This window comes from Arachis hypogaea, chromosome 3 (assembly GCF_003086295.3).
Source record: "Arachis hypogaea cultivar Tifrunner chromosome 3, arahy.Tifrunner.gnm2.J5K5, whole genome shotgun sequence".
Classification (NCBI taxonomy): Eukaryota; Viridiplantae; Streptophyta; class Magnoliopsida; order Fabales; family Fabaceae; genus Arachis; species Arachis hypogaea.
The window spans coordinates 30809215-30824234 of record NC_092038.1 but is presented as its reverse complement, the minus strand read 5'-3'; the positions used below and the strand labels follow the sequence as shown (position 1 = coordinate 30824234).

General features: G+C 34.5%; 1 protein-coding gene across 2 annotated transcripts; it reads left to right on the top strand.

Moving 5' to 3' along the window:
- Positions 1-3265: 3265 nt before the first annotated feature.
- LOC112790121 (mediator of RNA polymerase II transcription subunit 25) lies at positions 3266-14601 on the top strand. 2 transcript variants are annotated; one of them, XM_025832360.3, is made up of 15 exons: positions 3266-3999; positions 6408-6438; positions 6955-7018; positions 7373-7503; positions 8549-8758; positions 8895-8960; positions 9360-9567; positions 10074-10141; positions 10256-11107; positions 12042-12095; positions 12214-12242; positions 12928-12996; positions 13109-13193; positions 13524-13610; positions 13698-14601. In XM_025832360.3, exons 1-15 carry the CDS (start codon positions 3902-3904, stop codon positions 14253-14255), a joined length of 2610 nt encoding a protein of 869 aa, XP_025688145.1. In that variant the 5' UTR covers positions 3266-3901; the 3' UTR covers positions 14256-14601. The 2 variants fall into 2 exon arrangements, with proteins under 2 accessions (XP_025688145.1, XP_025688146.1); XM_025832361.3 differs by lacking the exon at positions 6955-7018 and having other exon boundaries at positions 3562-3999.
- Positions 14602-15020: the final 419 nt, after the last annotated feature.

Genomic DNA, 15020 nt, shown 5'->3' with positions numbered 1-15020 from the left:
ATTTAATAAGAATTATATAAAGATATTATTTTACTATAAATTCTCAAATTATTTTTAAATAAATATCCTAATTTTAAGAATCAGAGTAATTAAATTAATTATTCTTAAAATACTATTTTATTCTTAATTTATAATTATTTTTAAATAAATACTAATTAAGATAAAATTAAAAATAATTAAAATAATTTTTTTATTCATAAAATTTAAAATATTAAATTCAAAAATTTTAAATATTTAAGTTAAATTATATAAAATTTTTATATTTTTTTAAATACTAAAATTTTAAATTATAAATAAAAAATACCCCGTTTAATATATAAATCTTTAAAAATTTATTTTGAATAAATATAATAAATCATAAATGTCTTATTATTTAATTTTTTAAATAATTTTAAATTCAAAGTATCATTAATTTGACTTAAACTTTTTTAATAAAATAAATTTTTGAATATAAAATCTTAAATAAATATAATAGATCATAAAGAACTCATTATGTTAATTTTCAAAAATTTGAAATCTTACATTTAATATATTGAAACAAAAATTTTTATTAGTTACAAAGAATCTTTGAATTTTGTGATAAATAAATAACTTGTTACAAAAATATTGTATTTTGTGATAAATTAATTTTTTGTTACAAAATATTTAGAGCTTTTGAAACAAATAGATATTTTGTTACAAAATATTTTGAATTTTTGCACCAATATAATCTTTTGTTACAAAATATTATAATATTTTGCAACAAAACAACAATTCGATACAAAAGCCAACATAATTTGTAACAAATTTTCTTGTTGTTACAAAATATTCTTATTTTGATACAATAACCAATTATTATTACGAAAAAACCATAATTTGTAACAATTTTAAATTTGATACAAATTTTTTGTTATAAATGTTTCATTTTCTTGTAGTGTTTGTTGCATCTTCTCTCCACCCAACAGTCCATCACCTCTTAGGTAGTGTTTGGTGGAGAGACAGAGACGGAAAGATTGAGACTGAGAGACAGAGACTAAGAGACAGAGATTGAAATAAATCTCAGTATTCTGTTTGGTGCAAAATAAAAGACAGAAATTAAAATAAGAATAAAACTCTAATTTAATTTGTACAAAGGATAAAATTAAAATTAATTAATTGAAATGAGGGTATTTTAGGTATAAAATATTATTAAAGTTTCAGTCTCCATCTCTAAAAATTTTAGTCTCCTGTGTCCCTACTTTTTGGAGATACTAAAATACTGAAATTTTAGAGACAAAGACAGAAATTTTAGTAATAGTCTCTAAACCAACAAACATAATACTGACTTTCAATCTTTCAGTCTCTGTCTCAATACCTCAAAACAAACGCTACCTTAATGACCCATCTATTTCAAACCTTTCAAAGGCCCACCAACTTTATGGCCCAAAAAGAGGCTATCTTGTATTGATGTTTGTGGCCTTTCTTATTTTTTAAACCCAAACTGTTACCATACCACCCTTGTACACCAGTTTCTAATTTTTTGCCCCCACATTCCCTTTCAAAGCATTCTTCTATCACTATTCTTTCAGACTCAATTTTCACACAATCATAAAATTCCTCGTAATCAGCCTCTCCATTAATTTCTTTGATTTTGAACGAAATCGTCTTTTGTTCGTTGCACATGATACGGAATTAAATTTTCTTGATTGCATTCATTCAAAAAAAATATATGGGGTTACCATTCTACCCTTATCTTCATCACCGTCCCTAGTCCATGTAATAATGAGCTCAGCCGCTAGATTCCACACCGCCATCATCAACAACATTCTTTCGGCATGTGAACTAAAGCTTTCACACATTGGCCTGGCGCTTGCATTTTCCAAAAAATAATTATTTCCATATATCTCACGTCCCACCTCTTTTATAAAAACATCGAACTCTCTAGTTCCTACAGTGATATGAACCCATTCCTTAATTACGTCAAATACACAAGTGTCAATTAACACCTGACGCTCTTTCAGACCCAGACAATATAACGGATTGATTTTGTACTGCTTAGCCCAAGAATTTTACTGTGTGTGCTGCTGTGCTGGGACTTCAAAACAAACCTACTGTACTTCCTGCCAAACCAGGCTTTTATACTTACAGCATGAGATCCGGAGTATTTGGTAGGACTGATAGTATGTTAGCTTATTCGTTAGCCCATTATAGCCTTCCTTAGGAATGGAATAGAACTAATTCAATAGTTCATCACACTTGACTACTTTCCCCCATAGACTGTCTATTGTGTTGAACGTCTCCATTGACCAAACATGTAAAGGCACTCCATAACACTCTAACCAAACTCTTTTAGTCTCACTGCGTTCTGATTCCTCCCATCTCCATACACTATGAAAGAATTGTAGAAAACTATTCATTTTGAAAGTAAAAGCTTCCTCCGCATTCTTCACACTATCAAAAACTAATAGGACTTTGTATGCTTCACGCTCTCTGACTTCAACAACCTAAAGAAAGTTCTTACTGATTGCTCTCTGTAACGATTTGAAGTCGATGGCCATCGTCGTTCCTCCAACTAAAATCCTTAACAGCCAATCAAAATTCTCTTTTGCTACTTCAACCTTCTTCATCCAACCATTCTCATGCGGGTCTTTCACAGACGTAATCTTCTTAGTTTCTTCCATTCTTGTAGGATTTTCACCTGTCCATGGTTGGCTGCTCCCCACATCGGTTCTTGCAATGTCCCTTCTGCATAACCTGGTGTTCTTTCCCTCCATACTTAGCCTCGCTTACGGAAATTATCTTTCTCCTTATACTCGTATGGTGCATTTCTACTATAGCTTTCATGACTCCTTCTTTCATCGTATAACGAACAAATGCGAACAGGTAAACCTTTTCATTTTTCAGCTTTTAAGTTAGGTGGATGTCGTTGATGCGTCCCGTCTAATGGAATAAGTGAAATAATTTTTTTTGAGATGTCTTGTAGCAGATTATTAACAAAAATTAGAGAAAGAATCGTTTTTTAAGTGTTAATATTCTTCTCGATTCCAAACCCTAACATCCTTTAACTGTAAATTTCTAATTCTACCCGTGTTTCTCTCATCTCTCTCACTCGTTCTCTCTCCCACTTTTGAAATGCATTTGGCACATACTAGGTGCAGATTTTCATATTCAATCTCGTAGACACTTTCATCGACACCAATCTTCTTAATTATTAGCAAATCAAGATCAATTTGAAAACATGTTCTTGCGTATTTTCTACCAATTTGGTAGCTAAATCTCCCTAAACAATCCTGAGCATGGCTTCCTCGTCATAGTACCAAATGTTTAGATGTATTATGTTATAATATTAAAAGATATAAATAAGTTATTATATATAAAAGATTTTTTTTTTTGAATTGATCGATTTCTAGTTTTGTTTGACCGATTTATTCGATTTTCGAACAGTTTTTAATAAAATAATTTTTATTTAATAACCAAATCGTATAGTCAAATGGTTTTCGATCTATGTGGTCTAATTTTGAGAATATTGATTAAAACACATTTATGTTGGAAAAAAAAAGACGTTTATGTCATATCCTTTGCAGATGTGAATCAAAAGATAGTGTAACTAAAGTAGACAACAATTAAAGAAAACCAATATTTTGGTGTTCTCCCTCTTCTCCTTACTTGCACCTTCCGCCACCCAAAATCTTGTTTAGTTTCAGAAATTTTTAATTTAGGCAAAATTTCCAGAGAGAGTGAGGGTCACATTGTTGAACTCGTTGCCGATAATCTATTCAGCTTGTCTTATCCGGACCTGCTAGGCCCAGACGGAGTCTCACCGAAGGAGAGCTCGTCGGCCGCCTCGCCTGTCGGATCTACTGCGACTCGGCGGACATCACTTCCATTACCAAAACCCCCTCGTTCTCTTGAATTTTTTTGACCGTTTTACCCTTCCGAAAGAATGGCAGAGAAACAGGTCATCATAGTCGTCGAAAGCACCGCTGCTTTGGGACCCTATTGGGATACGATTCTCGTGGATTACATTGACAAGATCATCAGGTTCCTTGTCTCTGTTCCTTATAATGTTTTGTTTCTCTCTCTCTCTATTTAATCACAATTAGGGTTTCGTATTATTGTCTGGATTTGAGTATTTTATTACCATGTCTCAGAGTTGATTCTGGTTGATTGTTAATCCCGTTTCCCGCTTTTGATTTTCTTGCTTTTTAGTTGTTGGTTAATGGATGGTTCTTTTATGTATTTGGTTCCTTTTCGAGAGAGTGTGAAGCTATGGGTAACTGGTTTATGAGACTGGAGTTAGTTTTGAAGTCTCACACCGAGTAAGAATGAATTAAGTGAGGCAATATGATATCGAGCGTTCAGATTAATTGCTTTAGGGTTTGTTGTCATGAGTTGGTGTCAGTTCTGAGAGAGGAGACCATGGTGGGCTTTACAATTATTGGGACTTCAAGTGTAAGTAGTGAAGTACAACATTAGCTTAAAATGAATTAAATGGGGAGTAAATGACATGGAGAATCCCACAATCCCGTTGTCACAAGGGTGTTTTTTTTAAATATTCGTCTTCAGAGTTGTCGAGAGGTTTATGCAGTATCTTTTATTGCTTGAGGGTTTTGATCAGCTTTATCGTGCGACAATGATGGGCTATTCCTTTGCATGTTCCTTTTACGTTTAGTTCCATGAAAGTTTACAATAGTTTGTTTGGTTGTCATAATATTTGGTTTGCTTGACTCCCATATAGCTTTTACTGTCTAGGCGTAGAAGTTCTTTCGAATGTCTTGCAATAATTACAGTTTAGGTAATTTTCAATGGAGAATCAAATGTGGTTTCATGGTAAGAGTGGCATGAGGCAAGGAGATCCTTGATCCTATTTCTTGTTCACTTTAGTGGTGGATCTTAGTTGCTCACTTGCTTGACCTCTAGAGCAGTGACAACTGTGTCAAATTTAGTGGTGTCAATGTCAGGTTTTAAAGGTATTATAATATCTGATTTGCTGTTTACTAATGACACATGTTCTTAGAAAATGATAAGAGATAACTTTTTGAATTCCCCCCTAAATTTATGTTCTGAGTTGTCCTTTGGATTGAAGATTCAGGATTTTTCTCTTCTAAAGTGCAAAAGTAGGGGGCTAAACATCACTAGATTATTTAATGGGTTGCACTTGCTGTGGAAAGTATTGATCCAATGGTGTATAGCTTCTCACTTTTAAACTTATGATTTTGTGCACTTTAGAGGAAATCCAACAATCTATCTGTATTAAATCGGTGTAGCTGGTATTATATTGGTCTGCTCCTACTAAGGTGCAGGCAGATTGTTTAGCCATTATCGAGGACATAGATTGATGTTGTTTCTTACCAGTGTTTTTTTTCCCTTGATTATTTTTTCTCTTTCCTTGTGCTTTTCTGGGTCCCTTTTGTGCGGTTTCTTATATCACCTGAGTTGTTATTCCCTTTCTTCTGTACCTAATAAAATTTAGTTTAACTCAAGATTTCGAAATGTTGAGACTTTTTGTTCCTCTAAAGATAGCTTAGATGCAAAAGTAGTTTTATTTTATTAGAATATGTAAGAGAATCTACAAAAGAGCTTAAGCATACTTTCTTGGAGAAAGATCTTCTAAAGTGAGGAGATTGGTAAGTGAGAGAGTGAAGAGTTAGTCAATATTGAATTTGTAACTTTTATCACATGTGAGCCACACTACTTTGATTCAAAGGGTGATTAGACCCTCACTTTTTCACTTTACCAATTCCTCAGTTTAGAGGATCTTACCATATTTGCATATATACAAAAGTCTTAAAAGGCTTAGCCTGGAGCCGTTGAATATCAAGTCATTCTTTTCCATTCAAACAAATCAATAGGTAGCATAGGTAGATAGTATATGGGCATACCGAGCTTCCTCTTCCCCCCCCCCCCCCCCCCCGCGGTGTCAAAACCCAAATAAATTGTTCCAAAGTCACAAATTCATGAAACAAAATATATATATTTTAGTTTATTGTTCACTTTTGAATTAGGCTTTTGGATAACCATTCAAGTAAAGGGTGTCAATGTTAGATAATTTTTCTAGTGTGGCAATACATGATTAGATATTCTTTTAGATTGATGATACATACAAATGAAATCCTTTTTATTTTATTTTAACATTTTGAGTGGAAGTGGTCGATAAATAATGCCAAAGAAAGATTGGCGGTGTCTGATCGGAACCAAATATGACTCATTTATCAGTCTTGTAGTTATTTAATGTTTTCGGAGTTGACATTTTATGTTATAACTTAAAATAGCTAGGCTTGTTCCTCGCCAGCTTAAGATTGTGGTATTCAATAGAATTCACCTTTTGCCTTAGTGGTTTATAATATCATTTTCAGTATACTCCTTTGCGTGGATTTTAAGTTACTTTAAAGGTTACACATCATAGGTTACATGATTGACACATTTCGCTTGTTGTCGTTTTGTTGCAGGTCTCTTGTTGGAACTGACTCCACTGGCCAGGTATATCATTTTGGTTTGACTAAAATTTCACAATCTTTAAAAAGGGAAAAAAAGAAAAAAAAATTAAACTATGTATTATGGAGAATAAATGAACTAGCAAATGTAATTACAACAAGAAATAGCAAAGAAATAGTAAAATGTGTATGGTACTTCACGAGGCCATTTCTTTCCCACTGTTACACTTGGAGAGGCCACAACTCTAGATTATAATCTGTGATTCACACCGAATGGAATATTTATTCATTGCAAAAGCAGCAAATCGATGCTTTCATCCTTGCCACATTATTCAATGCTTTGAACAGTACTTTTAAGTTTTGTTTTGATTAAATTTTCTAAACTTATTGCTGGATTTTCGTTTATGTTCCCAGTTACCTCATAAAATTGATTTTCTCTTAATCATGTTTATATTATTGTGTGCATTTCTTCGGCCCAATGGAAGTTAAAGTATTCCTTTAATCATGGCCAATTTTGATCTTGCGGTTGGTCTATTGATTTTATTTTCCCATTCATTTGCAGAAGCCTTCTGTATCCAACATTGAGTTTGCCTTAGCCACCTTCAATACTCATGGATGTTATTCTAGTAAGGGTTGGATAATCCTTTTTTTTTTTTGTGTTCAGTGAATAATGTCTGTTTAAAAGCTGCTTATTAACTTTCTGCCGAATTATAGAATTAATCATGATGATGATGATGATGATGGTGATGATGCTTCTTCTTAACCCCATGTTACATTTTCAAATAAACATGTAGCTAACAAAAAAAAGAAGAGGAAAACATGCAACAGTCTTTACAATTTCAGCATTTTGTTTTCTTGCCTCAATAAAAAGTTAAACTAGAAGACGGAAGTCCTTGTTTTCTTCTCATCAATCCCTGTTAGCAATGAAAATAATTGCATATGAAATGAGCAGCTGCTTACATAGGCATCATTAAATGCAGGTGTCCTCGTGCAACGGACTGGCTGGACAAGAGACCCCGATATTTTCTTCCTCTGGCTATCAGCGATACCCTTTACTGGTGGTGGTTTTAATGATGCAGCAATTGCTGAAGGGCTTGCTGAAGCTCTGATGGTACGTATGCCGTATACTATAGTTTCCTTTTTGTGTTCTGTCACCTTCCATTTGATAGGTGTATATATTTCTGATCTTGATTCATCATCTTTATTGTGTTTTGTTTTACTCCTAATATGTATAAATATGTCTACATATGTATTTGTGTGAGGACATGCCGGGTAACAGTTTTTAACCAATTTCTAGTAATTGATTGCACCTTGAACCAATAGTGATATTGTTCAGTTTAAATGCTTAATGTACATGAAGCAGAGAGTAAAATGTAAGATAGATAAAATGAAATACAACTACAGTGAAGATAGATTATTAACTTTTAACGTGTTAGGTGAAAAATATTTTGCGTTCTAAATGTATTTTATAGTCTTATTAAAATTCAATAATTCATAAAATTCGTAAAACTTGATTGCAAATATATTGATTTAAATTATTAATTATTGAATGCATATGCAGCATTCTTATTTTATTTAGCAATAATTTCTTAAAATAAAAGAATATTGACTTCTTGAGGTTTAATATGTTATTTAGAATTATTAAATATATTCTACTTTTATCTATGGATTTTATTCTGAAAGTCAATTTAACTTTATTCATTTCAGAACAATTTTAATTAAGTTTTGAGAAAAGCGATGTAATTTCTCATTGAATAGAATCTTATGAATTGAAACATCAATTGTATGTTTGGTTTTTATGCATGAAGCTTTATGTTTGGTTTTTATGCATGAAGCTTTATTTATTGTGATGTATTTTTTGCAATTATGCAATCAAGGGTTGTCATATTTTTCTTCTCTTTTTTGATTTCTTTTATTTATTTTTTCCTTTCCCTCCTCTCTTTAATGTTCAATTAATGCACATAGATTGATATACATCTTTGGAAGAATGCCTTGGTTGCAGATAAGTTTAATCGTAAAGGCTTCAACAATTTCAGCTTCATTTCATACCCTGTATTTTTGCAATTATGTAATCAAGGGTTGTCACGATACCCTGTTATTTATGAACTTTATGGACATCTCTATTGATCCTCTTACCCCAATGTGCGAATGTCTAGATGTTCCCAAGTTCTCAAGATGGTGGGCCCAATCAGCAAAATGTGGACATGCACAAGCATTGTATCCTTATAGCAGCAAGTAATCCTTATCCACTGCAGACACCAGTTTATGTTCCAAGACTGCCCAACATAGAGCAGAGTGAAACCATTGACTCAGATGCAGGGAACCGTTTATATGATGCTGAAGCTGTAGCTAAAGCATTTCCTCAGGTACTTATTGCGTTATTTGTTTATTTACATCTACTGTTTTAGTAATGCACTTCTTGTTGCTATTGTTATGATTATTTATTTATTGTCTTTCTGCTGTTAATCTTTGTTCTGATGGAATGTGATCTTCTGCATGCAGCTTTCTGTTTCTCTGTCAGTCATCTGTCCAAAACAACTTGCAAAAATTAAAGCCATCTACAATGCGGTAAGGATGACATAGCATGGGTGTACTGTAATCATAATCTGTCCTTTATAAACTAAATCAGTCATGAGTCTTAACTTTAGACTAATATAAAACATCAAGATGGTTTGCTTTCTAAACTAAAATTAGAGAGAATCAATAGTATAATTACAATATCAACTAATATTTCACATTTCGAAATGCACACTTTCTTAGTTATTGTCACTGCTTTCCATTTTGAGCATCGAATTGATCTCTTACAAAAGATCCTTAGTCCAGAGCAAATACATGTGCTGATGGCTAGATTTTTTAATTTTACCAGAGTTTTCCTCTTTTTGATTTGAGCAGACCTGATTAAATTAAGAAAGTGTTTTCTCCTGTGTGAATTTGTTTGATGTTTATTTTATTTCTTTGGTATTGGAGGGGAAGCGTAACAATAGAGCAGCTGATCCACCAGTTGATGTCAAAGTTAGTCATTTCCTTGTTTTAATATCAGAAAGTTTCAAGGAAGCACGTGCTGCTTTGAGTCGATCTGGGGTAACAAGCGTGCCTACAAATCAGAGTCCTGTTAAAGTAGATGCAGTTTCTGGCATACCTGTTACAGGCGCACCACCGACTTCTATGCCATCAGGTATTCAGGATTCAATTAGCACTGAAAACTACTTTGCTTTCTGTAGTTATATTTCTTGTCTATCATGTCACATGCATAATTTTAAAGAACAACTAGATAAATCATAATACATATATCCGAAATTTTACTCTAATTCATTGATGTGGGGGCAAGGATAAAATTAGTCAACTATGGATCTGTTACTCAGAGGTTTCTGAGTTAGCTTTGGATCATCACTTCTTCATATTAGCAGTACCAGTTCAATTTTATAGATCAAATGGATCTGGATACGCTTTATACATTATCTACATCTAAAGGAAAAAGATAGGTTAAATTCTCCGTCAATATAGTATGCACTGTCTTCTCTGTTTGGTCAACAAGATCAGTCTGAAAATTTCTTGCCTTATGTATGCCATGTTTAAATAAATGGGCATCAGTTAATAACAATCTTAAGTGGCTTGGTTGTTCTTTTGGTCTTGTGGTTGAAGATCTAGTATATTTATCATGATATTTCTATGAATTTTCAGTGAATGGATCTATCCCAAACCGTCAACCAATTTCTGGTGGGAATGTGGTCCCTGCTACCGTGAAAGTGGTAAACTTAACATACCATTAAGATTATAGAATTATATCTCTATAGTATGGTATTGTTTTCAGTTTTTCTTGCATGTTTTTCAAGTGATCCTAGATACATATAATACTTCTACAGGAGCCAATTCCTGTAACAACTATGGTACCTGGACCTGGATTTCCTCATAATTCATCAGCTCCTCGTGCTACTGCTAATAATCAAGGAGTACCAAGCTTGCAGACATCTTCTCCATCTTCTATGACTCAAGATATTATGACAAGTAATGAAAATGCACAGGATACAAAGCCTACCGTATCCATGTTGCAGCCCATGAGACCAGTGAATTCTGCTCAGGCAAACATGAACATTTTGAACAAAGTGTCTCAAGCACGACAGGTGATGAATTCTGCTGCATTAGGCAGTGGAACCTCTATGGGAATTCAGTCAATGGGTCAGACTCCTGTTGCCATGCATATGTCAAACATGATATCCAGTGGGATGGCTTCTTCTATACCTGCACCTCAAAATGTATTTTCATCTGGACAGTCGGGAATAACATCAATCTCAAGTTCTGGACCTCTTAATGGTCCTGCACAAGTTGCACAAAACTCAGGTCTCAGTTCGATAGCTTCAGCCACTTCTAATATGGCTGGAAGTCCAAATATTGGGATCTCACAACCAATGGGTAATGTTCAAGGTGCTGTCAGTATGGGACAGCAGGTACCAGGTATGAGTCAAGGAAACCCTTCGGGAGCGCAAATGGTGCAAGGTGGAGTCAACATGAACCAAAATATGATTAATAATGGCCTTGGTCCATCAGTTGTCTCTTCTGGAACTGGCACAATGATTCCTACTCCAGGAATGTCTCAACAAGTCCAACCAGGCATGCAGCCGCTTGTGAACAACAATGCAGCTGCTAATATGTCTTTGCCACAACAGACATCAGGTGGTATGCAATCCACACAATCCAAATATGTGAAGGTCTGGGAGGTATGCCCATTACCCCATTTTCATTTTAGCGAGCTTTTTCCTCTTTTTTCTTGTAAATTTCAGTATATGTAGTGTGGAATAAATAATTTCATTTTATTTAGAAATAAAAAAAAAATTTCCATTTTCTATGTGAAAACCATTTTCTTCTCACGAAAAGGAATAAATAGTATCTTTCTTATAATTTGCATTAATTGTTGTAATCATTATCCATATGGTGGGCATTTTGAAGATTTTAGTTTGTATCTTTCAATGCTATGGTGTTTAAGTGCAATTGAGTGTAAGACAAGTAATTCACACATCTTAATTCCTTAGTTCTTTGTAATCACCTTAAATAGCATGCAATATCTTTTCATATGTCATCAAAGATTCAGTGATATTTACAAGGTCTAAACTACTATATCGAAGTAATTATATTTATGTTGTTTCTAGTTGCGGCTGATTACCAATAGAGTAAATACCCAATACAGTCCCTCTGTCAATTTTCATAAAGGAAGATGCGGTCCGTAACCAAAAACAAATGAGTCAATGACCCCTAACCATTCGCTTTTGAGACATACCTAACCTTTTTCATCCAAGAATATATAGAATGTAAGATCAGCACGAGGAAGAGAAACACTAACATAAAAGTAAAAATTAGAAAAGACACCCTACCACAAGTAAAGAGATTTAAGTTTCTTGGATACATTATATAGGATAATAGAAAAATCGAAGAGGATGTAGACCATAGGATTCAAGCGGGTTGGTTAAAGTGGCGGAGTGTGTTTGATATTGTGACAAAAAAGTACATCTAAAACAGACTAGATATGTTATTTGGATTGGAATGTTGGGTGGCAAAGGGTGAGTTGCTTGATATCGGGCGGTGGTGGCAAGTTTTTGGATTTCACTTTAGCTTTATTGTGCTTTGGTCAAAATTTAATAAGTGAAATTTTTGCAGGGAAGCTTATCTGGGCAAAGGCAAGGGCAACCTGTATTTATCACTAAACTTGAAGTATGTTTATCCCTATAGTCTTTTCCATCTCATTATGGCAGTTGATGTAATTTTTTGGCATCTGGCTTCTTATTCACTTCGATTTTTTAACCTGATGTATAATTTCTTTGTCATACAGGGTTACAGGAATGCTTCTGCCTCTGAGACGTAAGTTTTTGAATTTGCTCTCTCTTCCCCGAATACTATTGTCCTTCATATTTTACATCCCGGTGTTGAGTTCTTTTTGAACTTTAAACGGAATTTTTAAAGAAGTCTTTACAACTTCATCCTGCAATTTATTTCATCACAAGTATTGAGTTTATCGGGGAAATATGTGGAAGACCATATGTTTACTAATAACACCCTCAAGCTGATATCAATGTAATATCAGTTTTAAGGAAGAAAAGAAAACAGAATTGGAATTGCAAAAACTGGAAGAAATCCAAACTAGAGCACTATAGAAGCTCTCTCCCTAAGCCTATTCTCAAATGGATGCCTTCCTCCTGGCTTCTTCCGTCAGCCCTCTCATTTAATTCCACAAATAGCTTCTCATGCCAACTCCGGAGATTTGGTTACAGTTCATGCACCCACTACTTCCTATCTAAATGTGTATTGCCTCCATTTACCTGTTATTTCCATACACTAGTAATATGTAGGTACCTAAAATACTCCCCGCTTAGAGAATCACTTTGTTCTCAAGTATTGTAACTACAGGGAATAATACAACAACAACAACAAATTTAAGTTTTGCTTAGAGAGTGGCATGCAAATTTAAGTTTTGCTTGTTTGATTAAATCGTCATAAAAAACTTATTTTCAATAATTTACTGACCGATCACTTTTGGTTGTCCCAGGCTTGCAGCAAACTGGCCCCCGGTAATGCAAATCGTTCGGCTTATATCCCAAGACCACATGAATAACAAGTTAGGCTTCATTTAACTTATGTTTTGCTTGCGCATGTTCACGTCTGTAGGTGTATCTTACCTTTTAACATTTTCTATGCGAATTTTTTTTTATTTAAAACTGTGACATTAGGCAATACGTTGGAAAGGCAGATTTCCTAGTTTTTCGGGCGATGAACCCACATGGTTTTCTTGGTCAGCTGCAGGAGAAGAAGCTGGTAAGTTTTGCTTTCAAATATTAGTGAATGTAGCGACCTTCTAAGGCCTAGGAAATCAAGAAATATCTCATAATATAATATCGTAATTGTATCTCTAAAATATTAGTGTTAATATCATGAATCATGTCTTAGGATTAGTTTCCATCGTTCTTTTTATTGCATGATTTGCCTTTATTTATGATCTAGATAGTTAACTTGTTATAATGACTTTCAGATCTCATAAATTTCCAAATTTAAACCATGCCAATAGATCTAGACCACTAATTTCATAACTTTCGGATAGGAACTTATATTTGGTTTGATTTTTCTTCCCTCTTATTTTGATTTCAGTGTGCGGTTATCCAATTGCCATCCCAGACGTTGCTACTATCTGTTTCCGACAAAGCTTTCCGCTTGATTGGGATGCTTTTCCCTGGGGTAACATTTGTTTCCAACCAAATACAAATGGAAAAAACATTTGTTTGTTGAGCTTTGAGCCTTTATTAAGATTTCAATTGCAAACAGGATATGGTTGTATTTAAACCGCAATTAACCAGTCAGCAGCAGCAACAAATGCAGCAGCAGCAGCAGCAACAGCACCAACAATTGCAATCAGGACAGCATCTTCCACAGTTGCAACAACAGCAGCAACTTCCTCACATGCAGCAGCAACAACTTCCTCAGCTACAACAGCAACAGCCACAGCAACAGCAACAACAACCACAGCAGCAGCAGCAACTTCCCCAGCTTCAACAGCAGCAGCAGCATCAACAGCTGCAACAACAACAGCTTCCTCAGCAGGTCCAGTTGCAGCAGCAGCAGCAGCAACAGATTCCACAAATCCAGCAACAGCAACACCCCCAACTTCAACAGCAACAACTCTCACAGCTTCAGCCTCAGCAACAGCTTCCACAGTTACAGCAACTGCAGCAGCATCAACAACTCCCTCAGCAACAACTTGTTGGGGCTGGGATGGGACAAGCATATGTTCAAGGACCTGGGCGGTCTCAGTTGGTTTCTCAGGGACAGGTTTCATCACAAGGAGGAACAAACATGGGTGGAGGAGGGAACTTCATAAATTAAATGGCTTGAGTTTAGGCATAATTTGTAACAGGGTAGAATGACGCTTAATGATTCATGTAGCCGACCCAAACCAAACCAAGGGAAATGTCTTTTGGGGACGCTATTTATATAGGTCTGGTAAGTCTTACTCTTAACCAGATAACATGTTAATAGTATATAACGTAAATTAAGAGCACGTTAGAAAGTTATTTGGAGGGTAATGTTAGCTGCTAAGTTGACTTGAAAATCGTGTTAATTATGAACCTAATTGACAGCAAATATTAGATGAACAATCTTCACAAATAATGCACAAAATGTACATGTCACTCATTTTTTTTCTTGGACATGGTGAATGTTCCGCCTTAAATTTTTTGGCCTGTCTATGTGTCTTGATTATGTTAGGAAAAAAGACCGTTATTCCAAGGTCTTTTTTGAGTTTGCAACTTATTCTCTCAATTTTTACATACTCAGTCCCAAGTTTGAATAAGAGAGATTGGTTGTGTTAGGCTTTGGATAGTAATACAAAATTTTATGGAACCTTCATGACATGAATCAAATATAATATGGTGCTAAAGCTACCCCTTCCTTTACAAGACTGTAAAGGGACATAAAAGAAATTGATTAATCTGGCTAATCCCTTTCGCTGTGTTTGGAATGAGATCGAGACAGAGATACAAAACATATTATATGGCTTCAATACGATGTAAAATGAGTAAGGGCCATTGCATTGATGTTTGGGTGTAGTATAAAATGAGCAATAGTTATCATTTATTGGGAACAAAGAAG

Excerpts from the sequence above, each read along its gene's own strand:
- LOC112790121 (XM_025832360.3), top strand. The coding sequence starts at position 3,902 with ATGGCAGAGAAACAGGTCATCATAGTCGTCGAAAGCACCGCTGCTTTG. Across the intron at positions 6,439-6,954 it reads GAACTGACTCCACTGGCCAG|AAGCCTTCTGTATCCAACAT; the intron begins GTATATCATTTT and ends ATTCATTTGCAG. Across the intron at positions 8,961-9,359 it reads TTAAAGCCATCTACAATGCG|GGGAAGCGTAACAATAGAGC; the intron begins GTAAGGATGACA and ends TTGGTATTGGAG.